The sequence below is a fragment of the Caretta caretta genome, chromosome 8 (genome assembly GCF_965140235.1).
Source record: "Caretta caretta isolate rCarCar2 chromosome 8, rCarCar1.hap1, whole genome shotgun sequence".
NCBI classification, from domain to species: Eukaryota; Metazoa; Chordata; order Testudines; family Cheloniidae; genus Caretta; species Caretta caretta.
The window spans coordinates 88,813,486-88,825,535 of NC_134213.1; the positions used below are offsets into that span (position 1 = coordinate 88,813,486).

At 47.5% G+C, this 12,050-nt stretch overlaps 1 protein-coding gene across 1 annotated transcript; it reads right to left on the reverse strand.

Moving 5' to 3' along the window:
- Positions 1-1,950: 1,950 nt before the first annotated feature.
- Positions 1,951-10,593, reverse strand: LOC142073135 (uncharacterized). The gene is made up of 3 exons (XM_075131990.1): positions 10,014-10,593; positions 9,166-9,625; positions 1,951-1,954 (listed from the first exon to the last, which is right to left on the reverse strand). Exons 1-3 carry the CDS (start codon positions 10,591-10,593, stop codon positions 1,951-1,953), a joined length of 1,044 nt encoding a protein of 347 aa, XP_074988091.1.
- Positions 10,594-12,050: the final 1,457 nt, after the last annotated feature.

Consider the following 12,050-nt stretch of genomic DNA (forward strand, 5'->3'; position numbering starts at 1 on the left):
AAAAGTGGCCAATTTTAAACATTACAATAATTGCAGCAAAGGAGGTCTGCTTCTAGGATTGATATATTTTCTGCTCTCTTCCTGCTTCCTAGGCCTGTTTATCTGTTCCTTTTTTCATTCCTCTAGTTCAGGGATTGTAAAACACATAGAGCCAGCTCTCCCTGTAACGCAATGTGCACTAATAATGGGCTTTTTAAAAGCCCCTAGCACCTAACTCCCAAATCCTACTATGAAAACTGGTCCTCTACTATTAAATCACCTCCTTTAGGTTGAAGGATACATGTCAGTCAGTGGGAAAGAAATACAGTGCTTGCTTAGCTGTGTCTATACTAGCATTCTCTGGAATATCTTCACTGTTTCATACCCACTGGTGAAGCTCCAAAGAAGGTACAAATAATTAGAAAGCTAGTGAAGACAGGGCTCAGCATTTTTAACCAACATATATCATCTAGGGCAGGGGCGGGCAAACTTTTTGGCCTGAGGGCCGCATCAGGTTTTGGAAATTGTATGGAGGGTTGGTTAGGGGAGGGGGGGCGTGGCCCAGCCTCCACCCCCTATCCGCCCCCCCTACGACTCCTGCCCCATCACACCCCCCGCTTCCTGTCCCCTGACCGCCCCCAGAAGCCCTGCCCCTGACTGCCCCCCCACCACCCCATCCAACCCCCCCTCATTCCTGACTGCCCCCCTGGGACCCTTGCCCCATCCAACCCCCCCTTCTCCCTGTCCCCTGACTGCCCCTGGAACCCCTGCCCCCGACTGCCCCCTGCCACCCCATCCAACCTCCCCTCCTTCCTGACTGCCGCCCTGGGACCCCTGCCCCATCCAACCCCCCCTTCTCCCTGTCCCCTGACTGCTCCTGGAACCCCTGCCTGCCCCCCACCGCCCCATCCAACCACCCCCCCCACACTTCCTGACTGTTCCCCCCGGGGACCCCTGCCCCCATTCAACCCCCCCCCCCGTTCCCTGCCCTCTGACCGCCCTGACCCCTATCCACAGCCACACCCCCTGACCCCCCCCGAACTCCCCTGCCCTCTATCCAAACTCCCCGCTCCCTGTCCACTTACCGCACTGCCTGGAGCACCGGTAGCGGGCGGTGCTACAGCTGCGCTGCCCGGCTGGAGCCGGTCACGCCACCTCGCAGCTCAGAGCCCCGGGTCAGGCCAGGCTCTGCAGCTGCGCTGCCCCAGGAGCTCACCGCCCAGAACATTGCACTGACAGCACAGTGAGCTGAGGCTGTGGGGGAGAGGGAACAGCAGGGGAGGGGCTGGGGGCTAGCCTCCCAGGCCAGGAGCCGGGCAGGAGGGTCCCGCGGGCCGGATGTGGCCTGCTAGCTATAGTTTGCCCACCTCTGATCTAGGGCTAGATTTTTAAAGGTATTTAAGTGCCTATAGATGCAGATACGCACCTAATGGGATTTTTAAAAGCACCTAAGCAGGTTAGGTGCCTAACTCCCACTGAAATCAATAAAAGTTAGTGGGACTTATGCACCTAAGTCATTTTTGAGAATGGGACTTAGCCATCTGAGTCACTTAGGCCTTAAAATGCAGAGCAGAGCAATGCGTAAATACCTTTTAAAAATCTGACCTTAGGCATCTAACCTGTCTAGGTGCTTTTAAATTCTCACTAGTAGCCTATCTAAATCTCTAGATGTCTAAATACCTTTGAAAATCTGTCCCTCAACTAGATAAATCCAAGGACACTTTACAGATTTATCCAGCATTGAAATGAGGGCAACTCTGTGGTAATTGTTTAAGACCACACACTACACAACAGTTTAAGGCAGGACGTGAAGAAAACCATATCCACTTATATCTGCAGAGGGATTGGTAAGCAGAATGTACTTACCAGGATTAGAATTTGGCCAGGAAACCAGGGATAACAACCTTTCTGTCATAAAGAGTGACTCGGGTGCTTAAATGATCACAGACAGCCAGAACTTCATTTTTTGTGTTACCTGAAAGATTCAAGTCATCAGAAGTTACAAATTATCAGAACATAGTATTATGAACAAGTGGTTACACTACAATCTCCAAATGTTTTAAAAATGATTACAACAAAGTACCAGCCTATTGTGCGGTAAAGTCTATTTAACATTGACTGCTTAATTAAGGCTTAACTTAATTGATGGGGAAAAAAGCACATCAGTTAATTGCTATATCATGATGCACTATATCAAAAACCTTTGACAGTTTAATAAATAATATATGCACAGCAAAATGGCTCTTTCTTATGACTGGTTCAAATTACTTCAAGCTTTACAGTAGCTGTATCCATTAAATGCTTGGAACCACAACATCTTATGTGTATACTCCATTAAGATGTTGTTTACAGCTGTAAACTTCAGCAACTGTGTAAACATTAGTGTCTTGCAATTGCAGATGTTGCAGTGGAAACAGACATCATACATGGTTTATCATTTTTTGTATTGAACAAATCTGAGTCCTATGAAAAATAAAATTTGGTATTAAAACTCTGGCCATTTTCCAAGAAGGGTGTAATGCACTAGTTATTAATTATACATTAAATATTTCTGCAAGGCTTGAAAGTACATTTGAAGCTAATGTTAATAGGCTAAGCTCCAAACCGTCCCTTTCTGAACATATCTGACAATTCAAAGATCACATACATCTTAATTGTTCACATACATTTGATGTTCAATTAACATGTCCTTGCAAGGAAAGCAAACTGCAGACATCAATCAACCTATATGAGTAAAATATTTATTGTATTAATTTACAGCTCACTGCTACAGTTATGCTCACTTTGCTAAGGACAATCTCTTCTTCTCCAAAGCTATTTTTTGTATCTCATCTTAAATATCTTCTCATAATTAGTTGTTAATTAGTCATTGATCTGTCAGTAATTGTTGAAACATTTTGTTGAATTTTCTGTTTGATATTCAGCTAAAAATTGAAATGTTGACACTCCTCCAATGGCGAAGAGGCTACAGCTCTCAGTACTCCTTCAGTTTGCCATTATCTTAGATTTACAACAAAGATGGTGATATTGTAAATAAGATACAGTCAGTGCTTAATTTGTAATGAAAGAGGTGTGGGGCTCAAGCAATTTTTTTACATTCGTAACTGATGCAGCAAGCCTAGAGGTGGCAGAGCTTAGCCCTGGCAAGCATTAAGCACTGGGTATATTGATTTTCTCTTTCTTTCCACAACTAATTCCACTGAGGGGAAATATATAAGGTGTTTTTATAAAGTAGGGGTCCTGGTTTAAAACGTTTGGTTGGTGGGCAAAATATATTCTAGGTATTTGAATTCTGAATAGCAGAAATGAAAGGGGGAACCTAAGGGCAGGGATTGTGCCTTTCAAATCCAAGGGCTTTTCCTGATGACCCCATCAGTTATACAAAATATCAGTGTATTGTCTCAGTTTTTGTTAATTGCTGCCGAATGGCCATGTGAAAGAGCCGCTGGTGAGCTGAACTGGCGAAAGTGGCAACGGGATCACTGAGGGCATGTGCACCCCATAGGCAGTGAGTTATAAGGGCCCATGGTGCCCATGCTCCATCAATATTTAGGAATGTGGGCCCGATTCCACCAATATTTGGGCTTACTGCACTTTGGGGGGCCCCGCGCTTCAGGAGGACTCAGGGTCCAGGGCGGTCTATGGGGTTAACAGGGGGCCTGACAATGGCAGCAACAAGCGACCCAGCCCCAGCCCGCCCCGCTGGCTCCCAGCATCGCTCGGGGGAGGGGGCGGAAGCCAGAAAGAGGCGGGGCGGGGGCTTGGGGGAAGTGGTGGAATGGAGGTGGGGAGGGGGCGGAGCAGGGGTGGGCTGGGGCTGGGTCACTTGCTGCTGATGGCACCAGACCCCCCCACTAAACCCCCAGGCTGTTTTGGACCCTGCATCCCCCGAAGCACAGGGCCTCCCAAAGCGTGGGGCCAGGGGTGGTTGCCCCAGTCCATCTTATAGACAGGGCAGCTCTGGGTCCAGGGCAGCCTGGGGGTCTAGTGGGGGGCCTGGCGCCGCCAGCAGCAAGCAACCCAGCCCCAGCTTCGCCCCCATTCATCCCCTTTCCCCAAGCCCCTGCCCCACCTCTTTCCGGCTTCCACAGCTTCCCCCGAGTGCTGCTGGGAACCGGCGGGGTAGGCTGGGGCCAGGTCGCTTGCTGCTGCCGGCACCAGGCCCCTTGCTAACCTTCCAAGCTGCCCTGGACCCCACGTCCCCCTGAAATGTGGGGCCCAAAAAGCACGGGGCCCGGGGCGGTTGCCCCGGTGCATCCTATGGACGGGATCGCTCTGCCTGGAACCCACGTCCCCCTGAAGTGCAGAGCCCCACAAAGCGTGGGGCCCTGGTCTGTCCTATGGATGGGATGGCTCTGCTTGGACCCGTTCTGGGCACCACCATAAATTATACAAACTTGACACCCATGCCTGCATGTCATCCCCACACCAGGCCTCCCACATGCTGAGACCTTGCCCACTCTGTAGCAACCTCCATGAAACCTGGAAAGAGGAGCATGGGTTGCAGGAGGGAAGAGCTTAGAAGTAGCACCAGCAAATAGGTCTGCCTGCAAAAGGCTGGGATGTTAAACTAAAATTTAGAGCAACTCTGTAAATAGTTGTTTGAATAAAGAGCTTGATTTAATAAAAATGGCATCCTCCCATGTTTTTCAGCTCAAATAGAAAGAAACACTTCACACTTCAGACTCTCCAGTAAGCCTCGCACTACATGACTTCTTAAACTAGACTTTCCTTGCATTAGAGTCAAATTCACAGAGTAGTGGGAAAAGAGTGGGGGTGCTTGGCTGAGGAGTTGGAAAAGTGAAAACCTTGTCATATACACCTCCCTGATGCCCACCAGAACCATCCCTGCATTCTTTTATCTCCCCTTTCCCACAAAACTCTCTCCATCATAGGTGTCCCACTTTTCAGTAGGAAATTCTGGTTAATCTATCCCCAGGGATCTGCTGATGTTGTTAAAATATGCCATTTTGTACAAACTGGTGAATTCCAAAGGCAAATAATTGCTTCTCAGAAGAATTTTTATTGCCCATGAAATAGTGATAATTTCTATGGGCTTTTTCAAAAGGGATTTTTCCTATAGGCACAAACTCAAGAGGTTAGACCTCATCTCCGAATAGCAACCTTCATATAAAGTCTATGTCCTAACCAAAAACAAAACAGCACTCACTACTAAAAATATTTAAGGAATGGCACAAAACATGGTCTGAAAGAAAAATGAATTTGCTTCAACATTTTATCTGCAAGCATACAGGGATGACTCCTTCTTATCTCGTAAATCCCACTGACACAATGAAAACTTTCCATAAAAAAAACCAACACTAAATACCTTTTAGTGCTATGTTTTTATACTAATTGCTTTGTTTTCTTTGATTAAACATCAGATTGATTTGTTTAGTCTATAATAGGTGTAAAACTCATGTTCTAAATCTAAAGTGTTTGGAAAAGAACTTACTAGATGCTGCCATTCTTCTCAAGCTCTGACGAGTCCAGGTGCCACACAATAGATACTATGAGCACATTATAAAGGCTGAGAAATTATCTCTGTAGAAGATCAGAGGGGAATGTTTATATGCATGTGCTAAAGTACAGATGTGTAAATATTATGTTGGAAGCTTATATTTCAATATATTTAAGTGAAACAAAAGTGGCAAAGTCTGTGTAAGGAATAACTGTAGCTATATTACCCAACAGGGTTTTTTTTAATAGTTATTCATAGTATTCCAAATACTATTTACATTGTTTTCTGTGTACATTAATTTTTATTTACTAAGAAACAGTATGATACTCCAAAGCTGACTAGGAACTATTAACATTTATTTATCAGGATCCTATATACAACAGCTCTTAAGTTTAAGTCCATGAGATGCCTTCTGAAAAGACAGAATCCTGGCCTGTGCTTTAGCAAATAATTAAACTGAGGTGCAGGAAGAAAGCGGAGAGTCTTAGTTATACATAATATTGCCTCGACATCTCTCTACCCCACAACAGAGGCAGCATTCAAACATTCTTCTCACAGTATTACCTATATTTGTCCTGAGTGTCACGGTAGACTACTAAATGAAGACCTCTGCTTAATGTGCAGCTATGGTCAAAAAAGCTAACAAAACATTAGATGCACGGGAATGAGATGATGAACAATACAAAGAATATTATACCTTTACATAAATCAATGATGTGGCCTTAGCTGGAATACTGAGTGTAGTGCTGGTCTCCTCATCTCTAAAAGACCATTGCAGACTTGGAATAGGTTCAAAGAAAAGTGACCAGGGGTATGTCTACACTACGGAATAAGGTCGAATTTATAGAAGTCGGTTTTTTAGAAATCGGTTTTATAAATTCGAGTGTGTGTGTCCCCACAGAAAATGCTCTAAGTGCATTAAGTGCATTAACTCGGCGGAGCGCTTCCACAGTACCGAGGCAAGCGTCGACTTCCGGAGCGTTGCACTGTGGGTAGCTATCCCACAGTTCCCGCAGTCTCCGCTGCCCATTGGAATTCTGGGTTGAGATCCCAATGCCTGATGGGGCTAAAACATTGTCGCGGGTGGTTCTGGGTACATATCGTCAGCCTCCCGTTCCCTCCCTCCCCCCGTGAAAGCAAGGGCAGACAATCATTTCGCGCCTTTTTTCCTGAGTTACCTGTGCAGACGCCATACCACAGCAAGCATGGAGCCCGCTCAGGTAACCGTCACCCTATGTCTCCTGGGTGCTGGCAGACGCGGTACGGCTTTGCTGCACAGTAGCAGTAACCCCTTGCCTTCTGGCAGCAGACGGTGCAATACGACTGGTAGTCGTCCTCATCGTGTCCGAGGTGCTCCTGGCCGCGTCGGCTGGGAGCGCTTGGGCAGACATGGGCGCAGGGACTACATTTGGAGTGACTTGACCAGGTCATTCTCTTTAGTCCTGCAGTCAGTCCTATTGAACCGTCTTATGGTGAGCAGGCAGGCGATACGGACTGCTAGCAGTCGTACTGTACCATCTTCTGCCAGGCAGGCAAGAGATGAGGATTGCTAGCAGTCGTATTGCACCATCTTCTGCCAGGCAGGCAAGAGATGGGGATGGCTAGCAGGCGTACTGTACCATCTTCTGCCGAGCAGCCATGAGATGTGGATGGCATGCAGTCCTTCTGCACCGTCTGCTGCCAGCCAAAGATGTAAAAGATAGATGGAGTGGGTCAAAACAAGAAATAGACCAGATTTGTTTTGTACTCATTTGCCTCCTCCCCTGTCTAGGGGACTCATTCCTCTAGGTCACACTGCAGTCACTCACAGAGAAGGTGCAGCGAGGTAAATCTAGCCATGTATCAATCAGAGGCCAGGCTAACCTCCTTGTTCCAATAACAACGATAACTTAGGTGCACCATTTCTTATTGGAACCCTCCGTGCAGTCCTGCCTGAAATACTCCTTGATGTACAGGCACCCCCTTTGTTGATTTTAGCTCCCTGAAGCCAACCCTGTAAGCCGTGTCGTCAGTCGCCCCTCCCTCCGTCAGAGCAACGGCAGACAATCGTTCCGCGCCTTTTTTCTGTGCGGACGCCATACCACGGCAAGCATGGAGCCCGCTCAGCTCACTTTGGCAATTAGGAGCACATTAACCACCACACGCATTATTCAGCAGTATATGCAGCACCAGAACATGGCAACGCGATACCGGGCGAGGAGGCGACGTCAGCGCGGTCCCGTGAGTGATCAGGACATGGACACAGATTTCTCTGAAAGCATGGGCCCTGACAATGCATGCATCATGGTGCTAATGGGGCAGGTTCATGCTGTGGAACGCCGATTCTGGGCTCGGGAAACAAGCACAGACTGGTGGGACCGCATAGTGTTGCAGGTCTGGGACGATTCCCAGTGGCTACGAAACTTTCGCATGCGTAAGGGCACTTTCATGGAACTTTGTGACTTGCTTTCCCCTGTCCTGAAGCGCATGAATACCAAGATGAGAGCAGCCCTCACAGTTGAGAAGCGAGTGGCGATAGCCCTGTGGAAGCTTGCAACGCCAGACAGCTACCGGTCAGTTGGGAATCAATTTGGAGTGGGCAAATCTACTGTGGGGGCTGCTGTGATGCAAGTAGCCCACGCAATCAAAGATCTGCTGATATCAAGGGTAGTGACCCTGGGAAATGTGCAGGTCATAGTGGATGGCTTTGCTGCAATGGGATTCCCTAACTGTGGTGGGGCTATAGATGGAACCCATATCCCTATCTTGGCACCGGAGCACCAAGCCGCCGAGTACATAAACCGCAAGGGGTACTTTTCGATAGTGCTGCAAGCTCTGGTGGATCACAAGGGACGTTTCACCAACATCAACGTGGGATGGCCGGGAAAGGTGCATGATGCTCGCATCTTCAGGAACTCTGGTCTGTTTCAAAAGCTGCAGGAAGGGACTTTATTCCCAGACCAGAAAATAACTGTTGGGGATGTTGAAATGCCTATATGTATCCTTGGGGACCCAGCCTACCCCTTAATGCCATGGCTCATGAAGCCGTACACAGGCAGCCTGGACAGTGGTCAGGAGCTGTTCAACTACAGGCTGAGCAAGTGCAGAATGGTGGTAGAATGTGCATTTGGACGTTTAAAGGCGCGCTGGCGCAGCTTATTGACTCGCTTAGACCTCAGCGAAACCAATATTCCCACTGTTATTACTGCTTGCTGTGTGCTCCACAATATCTGTGAGAGTAAGGGGGAGACGTTTATGGCGGGGTGGGAGGTTGAGGCAAATCGCCTGGCTGCTGGTTACGCGCAGCCAGACACCAGGGCGGTTAGAAGAGCACAGGAGGGCGCGGTACGCATCAGAGAAGCTTTGAAAAACAGTTTCATGACTGGCCAGGCTACAGTGTGAAAGTTCTGTTTGTTTCTCCTTGATGAACCCCCCCGCCCCTTGGTTCACTCTACTTCCCTGTAAGCTAACCACCCTCCCCTCCTCCCTTTAATCATTGCTTGCAGAGCCAATAAAGTCATTGCTGCTTCACAGTCATGCATTCGTTATTCATTCATCACACAAATAGGGGGATGACTACCAAGGTATCCCAGGAGGGGTGGTGGAGGAGGGAAGGAAAATGCCACACAGCACTTTAAGCACAGCACTTTAAAAGTTTACAACTTTAAAATTTATTGAATGACAGCCTTCTTTTTTTTGGGCAATCCTCTGTGGGGGAATGGCTGGTTGGCCGGAGGCCTCCCCACCGTGTTCTTGGGCGTCTGGGTGTGGAGGCTATGGAACTTGGGGAGGAGGGCGGTTGGTTACAGAGGGGCTGCAGTGGCAGTCTGTGCTCCAGCTGCCTTTGCTGCAGCTCAACCATACACTGGAGCATACTGGTTTGGTCCTGCAGCAGCCTCAGCATTGAATCCTGCCTCCTCTCATCACGCTGCCGCCACCTTTGAGCTTCAGCCCTGTCTTCAGCCCGCCACTTACTCTCTTCAGCCCGCCACTTACTCTCTTCAGCCCTCCACCTCTCCTCCCGGTCATTTTGTGCTTTCCTGCACTCTGACATTATTTGCCTCCACGCATTCGTCTGTGCTCTGTCAGTGTGGGAGGACAGCATGAGCTCGGAGAACATTTCATCGCGAGTGCGTTTTTTTTTCTTTCTAAGCTTCACTAGCCTCTGGGAAGGAGAAGATCCTGTGATCATTGAAACACATGCAGCTGGTGGAGAAAAAAAAAGGGACAGCGGTATTTAAAAAGACACATTTTATAAAACAGTGGCTACACTCTTTCAGGGTAAACCTTGAAAGTTAACATTACATACATAGCACATGTGCTTTCGTTACAAGGTCGCATTTTGCCTCCTCCCACCGCGTGAACGGATTTTGGTTGAATGCCAGCAAACATACACTGCAATGCTTTGTTCTACAGTGATTCCCCAGTACGTGTTGCTGGCCTGGAGTGGTAAAGTGTCCTACCATGAAGGACGAAATAAGGCTGCCCTCCCCAGAAACCTTTTGCAAAGGCAGAACCGCAAATGCCAGGGCAAAGTAATCCTTTCACATGCTTGCTTTTAAACCATGTATAGCATTTTAAAAGGTACACTCACCAGAGGTCCCTTCTCCGCCTGCTGAGTCCAGGAGGCAGCCTTGGGTGGGTTCGGGGGGTACTGGCTCCAGGTCTAGGGTGAGAAACAGTTCCTGGCTGTCGGGAAAACCGGTTTCTCCGCTTGCTTGCTGTGAGCTATCTACAACCTCCTCATCATCATCTTCTTCGTCCCCAAAACCTACTTTTGTATTGCCTCCATCTCCATTGAAGGAGTCAAACAACACGGCTGGGGTAGTGGTGGCTGAACCCCCTAAAATGGCATGCAGCTCATCATAGAAGCGGCATGTTTGGGGCTCTGACCCAGAGCGGCCGTTCGCCTCTCTGGTTTTCTGGTAGGCTTGCCTCAGCTCCTTCAGTTTCACGCGGCACTGCTTCGGGTCCCTGTTATGGCCTCTGTCCTTCATGCCCTGGGAGATTTTCAGAAAGGTTTTGGCATTTCGAAAACTGGAACGGAGTTCTGATAGCACGGATTCCTCTCCCCAAACAGCGATCAGATCCCGTACCTCCCGTTCAGTCCATGCTGGAGCTCTTTTGCGATTCTGGGACTCCATCATGGTCACCTCTGCTGATGAGCTCTGCATGGTCACCTGCAGCTTGCCACGCTGGCCAAACAGGAAATGAGATTCAAAAGTTCGCGGTTCTTTTCCTGTCTACCTGGCCAGTGCATCTGAGTTGAGAGCGCTGTCCAGAGCGGTCAGAATGGAGCACTCTGGGATAGCTCCCGGAGGCCAATACCATCGAATTGTGTCCACAGTACCCCAAATTCGAGCCGGCAACGTCGATTTAAGCGCTAATCCACTTGTCAGGGGTGGAGTAAGGAAATCGATTTTAAGAGCCCTTTAAGTCGAAATAAAGGGCTTCATTGTGTGGACGGGTGCAGGTTTAAATCGATTTAACGCTGCTAAATTCGATCTAAAGTCCTAGTGTAGACCAGGGCCAGAATGATCAAGGGCATGAAAAAGCTCTCTTAGGAAAAGAGATTAGAAAGACTGTGATTGTTTAACATAGAAAAGACATGAATAAAAGGGAATGTGATAAACACATACAATTATTAATGGTCTAGAGAAGGTAGTTTGGGAGCTTCTGTTCTCCCTGTTTCATAAGAATAAGGGGCCATTCAATAAAATTAAAAAATGGGAAAATTAAAACCAATAAAAGGAAATATTTTTCACATTATGTGTAATTCTCAAACTCATGGCCACAGGAAGTTGTTGAGGCCAAGAACTTATTAAGATTCAATAAGAGACTGGAGAATTATATGGATAATACGAATATCCAGAGTTATTGTAAATAATGGTATAAATATTGTAAGGGACATTAAAACGTATGCTTTGGGGCTTAAACCAATCTCTAATTCAGTGGTGCACAAACTTTTCCACTCATGCCCCCCTTTACCATTAACAGAATGTGTCCATGTCCCCCCGCCCCATTACTGAACAGCCAAGGCTTCCTCAGCAGCAGCAGAGGTTGGGCTGAAGGTGGAGCTGGGGTAGCAACTGGGGATGGAGGAGATATTGAGATTATATGAGAGTAAACTCAGATCTGACATTTCAGTGTGGACTAAAATGTGCTGCTTCTAATAGGGTGCAAGTTATTTGACCCCTTTTGGGTTCACAGCTAATTTATGACTAGAAATGTCTGCCTGTACCTCACTCATTACCACTTAGAATTCTTCCCCCCTGCACGTTGATGAGCCACAATGCAAATTCGTTTTTGCTACCTTGTTTGTTTTTTAGGGATGATTTTCACAAGATTGTGCTGTGTTCCACAAAAAGAAAAAAATCCTCTTGAGGTTCTTCTTATGTCTTCTGTGTCATAATCAATACAATATATGTTTTCAAGCTTTTCCTCTGCAACCTGGAGGGCTAACACCTTGAAAATAAAGCTGAGATACTCCCGTAATACCCTAAATCCAGGAGTTAGGGCTTTAAATACCGAACCTTCTTTGACGGGCAATAAAATCACAAGAGTAAGCAACACTGCAAATGTGGTTTCTAGAGCTGCCCCGTGAGTCGTGACGCGCTGCTAGTTAGTGAGA